General features: G+C 33.0%; 1 protein-coding gene across 6 annotated transcripts in view; it reads left to right on the forward strand.

Moving 5' to 3' along the window:
- The first annotated feature begins 254 nt into the window (after nucleotides 1-254).
- NEK1 (NIMA related kinase 1) overlaps nucleotides 255-15,996 on the forward strand; it is a 125,366-nt gene continuing 109,624 nt past the window's right edge. For all 6 annotated transcript variants that reach the window (XM_036233608.1, XM_036233609.1, XM_016148191.2 and 3 more), the window contains exons 1-4: nucleotides 255-818; nucleotides 8,767-8,921; nucleotides 9,298-9,394; nucleotides 15,234-15,331. In XM_036233608.1, the coding sequence (XP_036089501.1) occupies nucleotides 8,805-8,921; nucleotides 9,298-9,394; nucleotides 15,234-15,331 (312 nt within the window). In that variant the 5' untranslated portion in view covers nucleotides 255-818; nucleotides 8,767-8,804. The remainder of the gene's footprint in view (nucleotides 819-8,766; nucleotides 8,922-9,297; nucleotides 9,395-15,233; nucleotides 15,332-15,996) is intronic.

Here is a 15,996-nt window from a genome sequence, read left to right on the forward strand (position 1 = left end):
CTAATAGCCCTTTAAAAAAAAGTCCTTTTCTCTATGCAGTATATATGTGTGGGACAAGTTTATAATATGCTTTATTCCAAATCAACTTCCAGTAGTGAGTTCTCGCCCTTATCTCGCTCTGCTATGGTCCTTTAAACTTCACACTTTTTATTCATTTTCTTAACATTTACCGCCCGCAGTGCCCTGGCCACGCCCCGCCGCTCTATCCCGGCCACCTCCGCTGCGCGCGCGCTGACGTCACACGCCAGCGCCAGTGACGCGCCCTCCTCTCCACGTTCTGTACTCGCTCCAGGGTTTAGGGGCGCTAGGGTTTGAGTCCTCAGTCTGGGGTCCCAAGCATTTCTCCACATAACCCGGAGTCTAAAGCGGGCATTGCGAAGCAGGAGGACGTGGCAGGCAGGTAGCCTCCCAATCTCAAATCCCGCCCGACCCCTACTCCGCTGAGGCCACTCCGAAGTTGGAGAGGCGGTAACTGAGGCACTGCCCCTGCTGCCGCCCGCCGTTTCCAAGGGACTCAGCAACCAGTTTGTTTCGTCCGGGAAGTGTATACCTGTCTCACGAGGCGTTGCCCGAGGCGGGCCTGAGTCAAGCTCGAGCGGTCAGCCAAAGGCTAGTGTCAGGTGTGGGAGTGTCACTGCCCCCTTTCATACTGGGCTGTGAGCTCCTGGTTAGACAGACTTAGTTTCTCTTTCAAGATGTTATTTTCGAAATGCAGGATAATGCCTCTGCCTCAATAAGCTTAATAGGAAGACTACCACACCTAGACTTTTGCTTATCGATCGTCACCGTCATTCCTACTAACGCCCTGTGTCGTTGAGGTGAGTTGCACTTGGGGGAAGCAATGATGTGCAAAATAGTAAAGTCATATTGGAAATGACGAAACCTTGCTTAGATTCGTTTATGTAGAGATTGCATGGATACCCACCTTAAGTGCACGGGAAAATATCCTTTTCTCATTAGAATGTTAATTCTCCAAAGAACAGCATGTTTTACAAAGCAATCCTCGAACATTATTTAAAAAGCTAGAATGATAACGGAATTAAAATCATAGAAATCTTGGTGTGAATAAGCAGTCATTTGCACGCTTACATGTTGTCTCCGATCTTAAATTACACATACATTTTAATTAGAAAATGAGTAGCAGCTCATAATCTTATATTTCAGTTTCCATAAGTTGAAAAAATTTCTGTATGAAAGATATTAAAAGTTCTTTCAGAGTTCATCATAACTCATTTTTTTATGCAGGCCTAATTTTTTATTCTCTAAGGTCCACCCACAAGAAGCAGAAAAATATCTTATTGTCATTCTAAATAACATCAGAAATATTTATGAAGGATTAAAAGTAATATCCAAAATGTGCCGGTAATAGGCTTTTCTTGTGATGCAGCAATATTGTAGACATAATGGAGATGAGCCAAATATAGGGAGAGTAGTCTTTTCTTTCTAGTTTAGGTTTGTCTGGTATTAGAGGATCCACAGATCTACCTAGTTTAAAATTGGACATTGTTCTAGGTGAAAGGAAAGGAGTCTCATTTGTGAGAAAACAATAAGTCACCATTAGAAGTTTAGTAAGGGTTATGGAACTTGGCCACAGGAGTTCTTTTGAGGTCATTTTAATAATACATTGACATTGAATTCCAAGTAAATTTTATTCTGATCTAATCTTCTATCTTCCAAATCATGGTCATGACACCATTTCATGAATATAAATTATTTACATATTGGTAGTTTCCATTAGGGAAGCTATTAATTGTTGCCTGAATAGACTTTCAGAGAGAGAAAAAAATATTTTGAAGAAAAAAAGAATTACAAATCCCATTTTTGCTTTTTGCTTTTTCTAGTAGTGAGCAATCAGGCAGGGACTTTTCTTACTGAGAAGAGAAATTGACCCTCTCACTCAATCCCAGATAGTGTTTATTATTTTGAGAGAACTATATATGTAGATCGTAGGTGCAGAGAGTACCATAGACTGCTTGAAATCTGTCAACATTCCCTTACCAATGTCTCCCTTTAGAACACCAAATAGCTAATACAGCTAAAGAGACTTAATGTCCCATATTGTTGGGGATAAAGTTTTTCATTCATATGCTCTGACTTTTTTCATAATCATGCACAAAATTTTATTATGCTGAACATAACTTACTTGTGGCTTTTTGTGAGGAAAGCTGTCTAATTTAACTAGAGGCAAGATATTTTTTTCTGGAGCATGGATGACATTCTTGAAAACAATAGTGATGCCATATAGAAAAACTTTGAATGTCAGGGTTAGAAGTTTGGAAATGGGGAACTCTTCAATATTTTAACCAGAGAAATTGATTTAGGCAGCATTCTTCCTAGTTTTTTCTATCAGTATTTATTATTGTTTTTAAATTTAAATTTAATTCGCTGTTTTGAATAGATAATGCATTCATATAGTTTAAAATTCGGAAGCCGTAAGGAATTGAAAAATCATCCTCTCAACTACTCAGTTCTCTTCCCTGAAGGCAGTCAGTATTGCCAGTTTATTGTGTATTCCTTCAGAGATATTACATATATAAGCAATTACGTGTGTGTATATATAAAGGTTATATATATAGATAACCTTTATATATAATTAAATATAAGTGTAAATATACACATATTTCCTTTAAATATATGAGTGGGAGTTATGACATTTATTATTCTGGTACTTAGAAATCAATCCATATCAATATAAATGTTGCTTCTTTCACTTTGACTTGTTTATGAATGTTTATATTTTGCCATTTCAAACAGTGCAGCAGAGGATTACTTTGTACATGTTTCATTTTCATACACTTGGAAATAGTTATAGGGTTAATTCCTAGAGATGGAATCACGGGGCCAAAGTGTCTGAACATTTTATAATTTTGGTAGATATCTACAAATTATTGCCTTGGTATTTATATCAATTTGTATTCTCACCATATTCCGTTTCCTTATATTCCTCACAGTAAAACTTTCTGAATTTTTCCATTCTGATGAGTAAAGATGCTATCGCTTATATTTTTTTGTGTGTGGGGGGTAAAATAAAATTTTTCTTTTGTACTTTTAAGTTGTATTTTTTTTTTATGAGAGATTGGATACCTTTGCACATGGTAACATCAATTATATTCCTTTCTATTAACTTTTACCTTCAAATCTTTTGTCCATTTTTCTGTTGGATCTTTTTTTTCTATAAATATGTAGGAGCTTTTCATTTATTAGAAAAATGAGCCCTTGGTGATGTGATCTGGAGTATATAATTTTTTTCTTTTGTCATTTTATTTTTGACTTATTTTTTGTTATATCCGATTTTTATGTAGTCATATTAATCCCTTAGGGCTTTTTGAGTTTGTCATACTAAGCTATTCTACTCTGATTATAAAAATCATCCTTCCATGTTTTATTTTATTACTGTTATATTCTTATTTTTTGCATTTATATATTTTACCATCTGAAATTTGTGTTGATTTAAAGGAAATAAAATGGATATGACTAGTTTTTTCCCACATTGCTACTAGTCATCTAAGTACTATTTATTTCAAATCCATCTTTCTCTACCAATTTGAAATGTTACCATGGCCATCCACCAAATTAAAACATTTTAAAAAATATATTTTTGGACTTTCTATGATTTTCCAATTTCATAATTATTACAGCTTTATAATGTGTGTTGATGTCAAGTAGGACAAGTCTTCATTGTTGCTTTTTTTCATATTAACTTTAAAATCAGCTTATGTCATTACCCTCATCCCCAAAGCTTTTGTTTTTATCAGGACAGCATTAAATTTAGAGTTTAAGAATTAAAATCTTTCTGATATTGACTCTTTTTATCCATCTGTCCATCTAATTTCTTTCTTTCTTTTCTCAATTCCTGTCTCTTATGTATTTTCCTTCCTCCCTCCCTCTTTCTTTCATGTGTTTTTGTTTTTTCATTTTTTTCCGATTCTTTTGATGAAATCTTTCTTGATTCATTTTCCAGGTTACTAATCCAGTCTGTTGTATCCTGTCTAGTGTAAAACCCATGGAATGGATTCTTAATTTCAGATATTTTAGTTCTAGAATGTTCATTTAATTTTTAATAAATTTCAGGTTTTTTATTGAAATTCTCCATAATTAAAAAAAAATCACTTTTATCCATCTTTTCCTTTTGTTTTCTTGAACATATTAATTATGGTTATTTAAAGTCCCCTGCTGGTATGGTAACTCTATATTTGAGTCATTTGTGAGTCTATTTCTATTCTTCTCTTTTGGTTTTGGTTAGTTGGTTCTTCTCCTCCTTCCTCTTCCCCCTCTCCCTTCTCTCTTCCTCCCCTCCTTAGTCTCCCCCCTCCCCTACTACTCATATGCCTTACAATTATTGATTGGATGCTAGAAGTTGTAAATGAAAAGTCTTAGAGTTTCTGGAACACTTTTCTTTCAAAAATTGTTATACCTTGTTCTGGGCAGGCTGATGGAGTATCAGCAGGAATCCTTGATTCTGTCAAGGACTAGTTTTAGGCTTTGTTAGGACTAACCTGTTTTAGTCATGCTCTGTGCATGTGCAATTTAGCAATGGGTTAACTGAGAGGTAAGGAATTTATATGCAGATTTTTGGACTTCTTGTGTTCTTTTTCCTTTTCTCCAGGATTTTGGCAGCCCTAAACTCTGTCTCTCCTCAGCCTAGTGAGACTGCTTCTTTCCACTTAAGCTCCATTCTGCTATGCCACAGTTTGTAAAATGTCTTCAAGGAAAAGCTTGGGGTGAATGTGGAACTCACTAGCATGTTGCTACCTTTCAGTGATTATAGCACCTCAATTCCTGTCTGTTGTTTTATATATTTTACTCAATGTTTATGATTGTTTTTGGAAGTGAGGTGGTCTAATAAAGCTATAACATTAGGATCGGAACAGAGTCTCATAATTTATTATGTAGACTTTCACTTAATCTCCCAGATTTTACATGCATACGTGGGAGATAACCGTGAGTTTTGTTTGAGACCCCTACAATAAAGCCAGTTGTAATCTTTTTACTGGTTAGAGGGTCTCACCTTCAATTTGTTAAAAATACAACATCTAGAAATACAATAAAGCGAAGCATGCCTGTATATGATATTTCCATTCTCAACTGTGTCAGGGATCCTCAATCTAGAGACTTCACTAGTCTGCCAAGCTGGGAGAGGGACCCTGATCTAGAGACATTGCTAGTCTTCTGCCAAGCTGGAAGAGGGATGGTCCACCTGACTGGGAGAGGCAGATGAATCAAACTGAGTGACTAACTGCGTCTCACACAGTCTTTCAAGCTAATCTTATTTTAGTTCTAATATCCTCACTCTCAGAGGCTTTCAATTATTGAGCTAGTCTGTTGTAGGAATTGACTTATTTCCCATTGCCGGTGTAAGATCCAGCTTTCTCTCTTCTTCCAATTCTGTTAATGCTTGTTTTTGTGTTTGTCAACTTCCAGAATTTTATTGCTTTTGCTTTCTTTCGTGTTCTACTTTGTGATCCCTTTAAAATTGTGTTTGAGGAAGATGTAGAGGTGAATGTGTATGTTCAATCTGGTATGTTTAACTGTAAGTTGTAGTTTATTTTTTGACTTTTTAAAGATTTAGGCTAAAGAAATTACTCTTGTGGCTTTTTATGTTTTCCAAATGAAAGGTTTTGGCTATACTCTTTGTGTGTGTACAGTTCTAAACAGTGTTGAAGTTTCCTATTTTCTGACCCACTTAATTCTTTTATTTTTTTCTCCTTGAGTCATAGACTATTAGAGTTGGTAGAGCCCGCAAGATAGCATTATGTTTCAATCTTTAGTGTTTTTAGATGTGGTATCTAAGGCTCAAAGAAGTCAGGTGGTTTGCTTTTGGTCTCGTAGCTTTTATTTTCCAAATCCATGCTTTACTTGTTTTATCATAAAACTTTGGAAAGCTCAAATATCAAAAACGTTTTTGATTTTGTACCTTAAATATCTTCAATGGAAGGTAAATATTATAGAGATTAAATTAATATAATTGTTAGAGACCTTAAGAATGCTTTCAAGTTGATATTGTTACTTTCGTTTGATGTTGGAACCCGAAGCGTATAAAGGGCAAATACATTTATTTGTAATTTGAGTTCGAATAATGAAATTAGAACAGGGTTTTTATGTTCCTTCAGTATGATGATTTTTGGGGGTATGTAAGCCTATAGTACGTTTTGTTATCTTTTATTTCATTTGGTTCAAAAGTCTTCTAGGATTGTAATTCAGCTGAGAAGTCTCACAAATAGGAAATAAGTCACTTGGTTAAATATGTTAAATACAAAGATAGAAAGCAATCTGTCATTCCTTTTCACTTCCTCTAGTGTACTACAGTAGTCTAGTGTGGACTCTGTAGAAAAGGATGGGTTGTCAGTTCCTCTGAGACCCATCTGCCACAAGTCTATCATTGTTCAGAAGGTGTCTGCACTTGACATTATTTGATGGCAGTTAGAGCCATCATTGTTCTCTACCAGGGCAGTAGATTGTCCTCCACTTTACTGAGTTGTTGGAACCACAACACTCAGTAATGAGGTAGGCAGCAGAATGAATACTAGGGACTCGGAGCTTCCATCTTGTTAGTGTGGTCCTTCACAAGGAACTGGCAACCAAATTTTGAGGCAGGTCTAAATTGACTAATTTTGTTTTTCTTCCTGGGCAAAAGTTACAGAATAATGATGGTTTTGAAATAATCTCATGTGATTATTATTTAATGTAATTTGATTTATGAAATTTAGTTTTCTAAGATGAGTTTATTGATATTTTTTCTAAGAAGCATAGTAATGTAATATAATTTCATGCCCTGGAGAAATCATTAAATTCTGGCTGGTGTCCAGAGAGCCATTATATTGTGCCAATTGACCAAAGTTGGACTTGAAAATATGTTTGGAATGACTCCTACTTGAATTCACTGATAATGCTGTAGCGCTATCATAATAGTTAATTTCTTGTTTCTCTAGAGGTTGTTAACAGTTTTGTCATTTCTTACAGAAATTTTGAAATGGGAAATGGTTACATAATGTTTTCTAAGGTAGAAGAAGGGTCTTTCCCACATAAGGTATAATTATCCCATTGATTTTTATCATAGGCTAGGTTCTGGCCTTTAGTTTTATAGGCCCAGAATATGAATTCTTTTCATTTAAAAAAAAAAATGGATCATTTTTAAGAGGCAAAATAAAATTAAACAAATTTTAGTGTTGATAGATGAAATGAGAATATGGAGTTGTTCATTTAAAATGAGAAATGTGGTAAGCTATTATAGAAATTTTAATATAGTCTTCATGACACACCCATTTTCTCCAAGAAGGAAATCATACATAGGAAGCCTGCTTGCTATGAATGGAAATGTAAAAGACCAAGTTTGGTGAATTAAATATTTCTTAGTTTTAGATTAACATAGTGAATACATGTATCTCCACAATAATACTGATCTTGCCAATAGGCAATTCTAATGATTGCTTTCATGATTCTTTCTCTCTTCCTCTCCTTCTCTTTCCCCTTCCTTTCACTTTTTAAAACTTTCACTGCCTAGCATATTGTACTCTGGCTTCTGTCCCCACAAGTCTCCTGAAATTACTATTGCTAAAGCTACTAATGACCTTAATCAGAGGTATGGTAAGGGTCTCATTATAACAAAGGCAGAAATATAAAGAAAAGATTGATAAACTTGTTCATATCAAAATAAACTTTTATATTTAAATAAAATGGAAAAACAAATAGCTTATAAGGAAAAAAGGAATTTATGACAGGCTAATTTCTTCATTAAAGGAACTTTTATAAATTTATATAAAAAGAGACTATCTCAGTAGAAAATGGACAGAGAACATGAATGAGTGATTTAAAAGATTAGAAATACAAAATGTTCAATAAACATGGAAGTTTTCAAATTTACTGGGAAGCAAAACAAATAAAAATGAGACACCATTTCCTCCATCAAGCATAATGAGTAACAACTATTAGTGGCAAAGTGCTCACTGTGTAGCAGGCACTGTTCCCAGTACGTTACTGAAATTAATCCCCCCAACAGTTCTCTATAAATACATATCGTTTTTATCCACATTTTACAGATGAACAAACTGAGGCACATAAAGATGAGCAACTTATCCAAGGTTATGTAACAAATAAGTGATAAAGCCAGGATTTAAGCCTAGGCTCTCTGATGCCAGGGTTTCAGTGCTCTTTAGCTACTACCTTTTATTATCTCTAAAGATTTTAAAAAATAATAACTAGTGTTAAAAGATTACCTAGGAGTAGGCACTTTTATGCACTACTGGTTAGAATGTAAGTTAGACATTTCTATAAGACAATTAAGCAATGTGTTTGAAAGCTTTAATGTGCATACTTTTTGAACTTGGATCCTAAGGAAATTTTTATAATATGTACGTAAAAATATAAGTATGGAAATTTTGTCTGTAGTTCTTTTGGAATAGCAAACAGTGTAAACAATTTCAATGTCTAAGGGGATTACTTAAATAACTTTGGAAAATAGTCTTATTAAATTTGTGTTCTTATTGGAGATAATAAAGTAATGCTACTAATTCATATAGGAAAAAGTATACTTCTCCATATACATTAAATATATATAGTGTGTGATTTTATGAAGCATTCTTATAAAATTAAAATGTCACTTTTTCTCTTTTTAGTCATAACTAGGTTGGGTGAGTAAAATTGAGATAAATTTATTTAACTTTCAGTAAAGATATTAAATATCTTTTGTAAGTAAGCAAATCACTAAGAAATTAGAATTTGAATAGAAGATATGCTTGTCTCTGTTAACTGTAATTTTTTTATTTCTAGCGTATTAGTTACGATGCCTTAGACTTAGAAAAAGAACCATGGATAAATATGTTAGACTACAGAAGATTGGAGAAGGTTCATTTGGAAAAGCCATTCTTGTTAAATCTACAGAAGATGGAAAACAGTATGTTATCAAGGAAATTAACATTTCAAGAGTAAGTATATTTTTTCATTTGGTTATTCAAGTAATAGGTTACAAAAAGTCTTATTGTAATAAAAAATATATGGCAGTGTATACCTAAAATGAAATACTGCCATAACCTCAGAGAGAACCACTCATTTCAGAATAGCCTGTATATCTTTTCATATTTTTTTTTATAATATGTGCTTGTGTTTATATGACTCCTGTAACTTAATCTATTTGAACATCTGAAAGTGTTCTTATTTGTCAATTCAATTCTTTTTAACTTCTAGCTATATTGTCTTATTTGGACTGTGCTTTATTGTTACTATTATTTTTTAACCACTTATTGATGGACTTTTAGGTTATTTATTGACATTTAATTTAATACTTTTTTCTCTCCCATTAAGATGTCCAATAAAGAAAGGGAAGAATCAAGGAGAGAAGTTGCAGTGTTGGCAAACATGAAGCATCCAAATATTGTCCAGTACAGAGAATCATTTGAAGGTCAGATAAGTTTTTCAACAGAGTTACAGAACTTTCTAAGCCATATGACGACTTTTGGATACTTTCCTTACAAGGAATCTTCTTGTGAATGTATTCTTAGGAATAAATATGCATAGGAATACATATGCATATGAGTATCAGCTTGATTTTAGGGTGATACACCACATTGTCTCTGTGTAATGTAATACTGGCTTATTGTACTATGATCACTTAAGAGGAAACAATGTGGTAAGTACAAGAATTAGACAAAGCAAAAAGAGTGATTTACATCTTTTAAACTAAACTCTCTTTAAGTGCTACCAGTGTTACTACTGAGAAAATGTTGTGATCTTTAGAAAGTATCTTACTCATTAGTGTTCTCCTGCATACTTTATTATTATAATATTGAGGTATGTTGAAAGTGTTCTCAAGTTCTTAAAAGTCATAACTATATTGCTGTTTTGGAAATATATACTATTATATTTGTTAATGCAGGAACTCAGGGCAAAGCTTCTCTGAAGACAGGTCAGGGTGGTTTATCAAAGTCCTATCAAAGTCATTCCTATTATTATCAAAAATTTCTATCAATTCCAAAACAAAAAGATAATCTAGATTGAAAGTAGAAGATTGTTTAAATGACTATTCAGAGTCACATCACACACTAGTTTCTGAGTCTGAATTAGAGCTAAAGTATCCTTGCTCCCAGATAAACTTGGTATCTACGAAAAGAACATACTTTAAAAAATATGGCTCAGTCAATGCATTATGTAATAAGATACCCAGATTATTTATATTTATATTTACATTTTATGGCAGCAAAATGAGGATTTATATCTTATATGAAAGAGTACAATGTTAACCATCTCCTTTTTCCCAGGACCTTGAATTTCCTTTATTTATGTTTCCTCATAGCATCTATTATTTAGTTTCTTTTTTTCTTTCGTCAGCAAAATTTTAATATCTCGAGTTAAGAGACTTAAATATATGTCAACAAATATTTCAGCAGACGTTTTGTATTTGTTGAATGCTTCACATAGAAACATCTGAATGATTCAAGATAGGTAGCACAATCTTTAAGATTTTATTATTACTACTATTTAATTTTAAAGGAATAAATGCTCACGGTAGACATATTCAAAAAGTACAGATGTGCATGAACCCTAACTTCTCTGTTCCGCTCCACCTTTATTACCATTCCCTGGTGGTAAGCATTGTTACTACATCAATGTTTGTTTTTTACTGTATTATCTGTGCCTACATGGGATGAACATCCATATAGCTTTCAATGTTTAAAAACAAGTGGGATCATATGTATGTGTTTCTGCATCTTGTTCTTTTCACTTTATATCTCATGGCTATCTTTCCATATATTATTTATTGATGCACCTCATTCTCTACAGCTTTCGTGTAACAACTGCAGTATATCCATTGTATGCATTTTTATGGCTCTATCATAATTTCTTTAGCCAATTGTGTTTTGTGGATGATTAGGTTGTTTCTAGTTGTTTACTATTACAGATAATGTTACACTGAACATCTTGTACAGATGCCCGTGTGCTATAGCAATATTTCTGTATGAATGGAATTGGTAAACTAAAGAGAATGAGAGTTCCTATGTCTCACAAGCTTTCTAACCCTGGCTTATAAGTTCATTCTAAAATTTATATGGTGTAACTTTATCTGGTGATTCTATATATTTGGTCACAGTCCCTATTTCTGCCTTATCTGAATGATCTTTAATTGATTTTAATCCATGTAACTCTTTGGACCTCATTAGTTTCTCAAAGAGCTTTTGGGAACTCTAAAACACAGATATTTAATTATTCTCTGAAGTGATTAAAAATAGCTTACCTATGTAAACATTTTAAATCTGTCAATTAAAAAAATAAGATCAGTTTAAAAATATGTCAGTTTTTGACATTATTTTTAGTTCTGCCATGAAAGGTGAAATTAGTATATTTACAGTTCTTCCCTACTAAATTATTTTTGTTCATCTTGACATGGTAAAATAATAATGTGTCTTTTGTTTTGAAATTATAATTTTTAGAGTTGTTTAGCCTTTGGCCTATGTTTAGACAGATTCAGTTCTTATTGTTAGTTCTTTTATACTTTACCATCCCCTTTCCTGAGTTATTTGAATTCATCTCTCACTTGGCTAGATTTTATCAATTTTTTTTTTTTCGTGAAGAGCTTATGGATGCTATATCCCTGCAGTACAATTAACGTTTGTATTCCTGAGATTATCTGATGTTTTATATGTGAATAAGTACTTTTGATAACCATTTTCTTCTTACAAGCGTATTATGTCTTCCACCATTGAATGTTTCTGTAGAAAATTTGAATCCAGTGTAACTTTCTTTCTCTTGGAGGTAATTTGCTTTATCTTTCTTTGATGCCCAAAGACTCTTTCTTCAGGATTGAAATTCGCTAGAATATAATAGTATATTAATAATTCTGAATCTATTTATCTTGGAATATTTTGTACCTTTTCTTTGTGCAGATTTGGGTTTTTCTTTGTTGGAGGAAAGTTTTCGTTTCACTATTATATAAAAAAAAATCCACATATAATTTAACATTAGGGAAAATATTCCAAAATGTGTTTACCAGAAAGTTGTCTTAGCTTATAGCTAATTATTTCTTATAAAGTCTCATAGTGTACAATGTGCTCTCAAAAAATTTTAATACACTAAATAACAAAATGCTTTTGGGGAAGCAGACTTCACTGAGTTAGTTTTGAGTGCTTATAGAGGTGCTCAGGAAGAATCTGTTGAAAAAAGAGGCATCAAAGAAATTAAATATTGACATCATAATTGTAATTATTAAATACCATCATAAGTAAGTCTTCTAAAATCACTTAAAAGGCAGTATCTGTACATCCTGACAATCATACATGTAAGCCAATTCCAGTGACAACATAAAAAGATTTAAAAAGTACTCTCTTTTTAGTCGACTTAAAAGGAAATACAGATCATGTGTATGGGAAAACTGATAGATAAATTAATAAAAGATATTGATATTGAAGATAGATTTGAAAAGTTTGGATAAAATTGTTTCATATATGAGAATAGAGAAAAACCATTTCTAGGTATGTAAGTGTATATTTAGATTATAATATTAAATATTATAACTAGACACTTTACTATTTCATCTACATCTCAAACATTTATAAATTCAAAGAAAATGATCTTACTGAGAATGTAGGAGTTTGTCTTATATCATTGTATATTTGAGTATCTGTTACACATTTTTATTTACTTTGTTATTCATATATTGCTATTTTGGGGTGTCTATAGCTATTTTTGGATGTCTATAACTATCATCCTCTAATTGCTTTTATTTTGTGTCTTTATTTTCCTAAAGTCTGTATTTTTATCATCTTAAGGTTTATTTCTTACAATTTTTAAAGTAGTGTTTCTTTTAGCAGAAAGCTTTTCAATCTCATAGATGACAGTAAGTGTTGGAGTACTACTCGTTCCCTGTTGGTGCTGCCAAATCCAACTTCTCTATCTATTTAGCTTTTCTTTGAGGCTAAATTTGGATTGCTTTTTGCTGCAAGTAACAGAAAATCTGACCAATATGGCCTAAATGAGAAAAATATTTACCTCTTAAAGGTAAACAGTCCTGTAACAGGGCATATGTGGCAGCCCAGTGGTGTTACCAAGATGCAGGATCTTTCTGTCTGTCTGTCTTTGCCATCCTTGGTACATAAGTTTTTCAGCCTAATGCTTTTCACCTTGTTCCAAGATAGCTCTTGCAATTCTAGGCACGTGTTTGCCTCCAAGGCAAAAATAAGGAGCATGGTAGCACCAGCAGCTCTTTTTTTGGATCTGCTCCTGTAATCAGATAAGCACATGCTTTCTCAGAAGCCACTGTTCAGATTTTCTCTTAGATCTTATTGGCCAAAACTGGGTCAATGACCACCTGTAACTATAGGGGAGACTGGAAGTTAGAAAATCTGTTATTGTTTCCTCCCCAGTTTCTAAAGTGAGAGGTAATGAAGGGAGAAGAGTGTTAGAACTGGCTTTTGGGTTAGCCATCTAACAGCATATGCATTGCCAAGAGGTTGTAGCTCGTATCTTCATTACTTTTTCTGTTACAGCCTTGGTCATTTTCTAACATGCATTGAGGATTTATCACTTGCCTTACAGGCTTTTTGCCTCAACTTCAAGCAGTGTCTAGGTGGTGGTTTTGGTTTTGTTTTGTTTTGTTTTTGAAAGCTATTTTTCCATTGATGCGTGAGACCATTGGTGATATGGGTGGCATCTTATATTTCTGTAACCCTAGCTTTATGTGAAAAAGTGCCTGGCACATAGCTGACACTCAGATGTTTAAATATTTGAAGGGATTCAAAACAGATTAGTACTTACCTCATGGAGAAAAGACTTTTATGTTAACCTTACATTTTAGGTGGTTTTTACCCCCAAAATAAATAATAAATGTTTAAGCAGCAGAAAACATTACAGAATTCATGTACTAAAGCTCAGGCATGTTACTTCAGGATTACTTCTCCATCTCTTTGGCAGGTCCTCTTTAACTTCTGTCTCCCTGTCTCTGTCTTCCTATCTGTCTCTGTCTGTCTGTCTCTCTCTGTCTCTGTCTCTCTCTTGCTCTCTCTCTTTCTCTTTTACACACACACACACTCTTTTTTAATGTTTTGATGGTTTTATTTTTTGATACATGCATATTGTACAAAATTCAAATGTAACATAACAGTGAAAAGTTTGCCTTCTAGTCCTCCCTTTGAACTACCTATTTTTATTTCCTGGAGTTAACCACTGTTACCACTATCTTGTGTTTCCTTTCAGAAATATTCTAAGCATTAATAAACATACATTAAATGATAGCATACTGTAAATAATTTTTTGCTTTTTTTCTTATGCTACATTAACATCCTATGCATATTTTTATAAATAATAGATTCTACAGTTGTTTTGTTTAATGTTGATTACTCACGTGTATATTTGGATAATCTTTTCATATCAATCATAAAGGCATAACAGATTCTTTATTAGCTCATTCATGTAGGTTCCCAATTCATAACGCATCATATCACATTAGAAGCAGTATATCAGAAGGGAATATGAGCACTACAAATGATAACATCACCACAAGGTGCAGGAAATAAGTACTGCTGGAAATAAGGCCATAAGCACAGGGTAATGAGAGAAGTGAAAACTGGGAAAGCTGTTGAGTTGCAATAGTTTCACTAGTGAGTAGTGATTTAGTAAATGTTAGAGTGGTGTTAGTCACTCTACTTGAGATGAATAAGCATAGTCTTATTCTTATATAAAAATAAGGATGAAGAGAAGAACTAAGAAGTGTTCTATCTAGTCCTGTCTACCCATGTAATGAGTCATGAAAGTATTAGTAATAAGAATTAAAATACGCATTTTCATTATTATTGACTATATTCCCAATATTATACTGTGAATGCTACTGAATTACACACATAATAAGTTAAAATTAAAAATATGCATTTTCAACTTAATGGTATTTTCAACTCGTGATGGGTTTATTAAGATGTAACCCCACCGTAAGTCAAGGAATATCTGTATATCTGTCTACATTTCATCTGTATTCCAGAGATGTTTGGGTCAGTGTGGACACTGCTATCTGATAGGATGATGTATTCTTAGTGGAAAAAATCTTTAATGATGGAGGTACCTGTTAACCCAAGTTATTGTACAGTCTGTGTAACCAGTGTACCTTGACTTTGTACTCTAATTCTTTTACGTTTGGTTGCTTTTGGTTTAATGGGACACAGTTAATTATGCTACTTTTTAGTAAACCGTTAGGTACTCTTTATTTATGTTTTTGATACAAAGTTTTAAAAATGGAATGTAATATTTATATTTTGTAGAAAATGGCTCTCTCTACATAGTGATGGATTACTGTGAAGGAGGGGATCTGTTTAAACGAATAAATGCTCAGAAAGGCATTTTGTTTCAAGAGGATCAGGTGAGTTAACATTTAGACAATTGACTCTTCCTCCATTACAAGTCATATTGAGAAATAATGCTAGGTTTGTTTATATACATGTTTATTTATAACTGAAAATGCTAATTATAATTACTATGGGAGTTTGGTATCATATTCTAATATCTTAGTCACGTTTCTGTTCTAATTAGCTCCCATAGTAGTTTAGTTCCCTATGTGATTTCCTGTTTATAATATCATTATATGTGTAATATAAGTTATATTCTGTGTATATGTATATAACATACTTATATTTATGGATATAACTTAAGAATTTATTGTAACTGGTTAATCTATATTCTGTCAATCTGGCTTATTGCTACCAGACCATATCTTCCCAACATGTAACTTTGCTAGGTAATTCCAGCTCTAGAAGCCTAGCATTGGTATCTGCATTATATCTATTCTCTGTTTTGATTTCAGGGATCTCTCTAAACTATGACCCTATCCTACCTAAGTAGTCTTATTTTTTTCTATTATTTCCTAACGTGCACCTTTTTTCATTTGTTTAACAGATATTTATTGAGGATGCATTGTGTGATAGGCACTGAGACACATATTTATACATCGCTTTCTTCTATTTATATGCTTATTGTGATTGTTTCTTTATTTTGGTAATACTTTACCCCACCTCTCTCGTATTAATA

Source organism: Rousettus aegyptiacus, unplaced genomic scaffold (assembly GCF_014176215.1).
Source record: "Rousettus aegyptiacus isolate mRouAeg1 unplaced genomic scaffold, mRouAeg1.p scaffold_m13_p_16, whole genome shotgun sequence".
Lineage (NCBI taxonomy): Eukaryota > Metazoa > Chordata > Mammalia > Chiroptera > Pteropodidae > Rousettus > Rousettus aegyptiacus.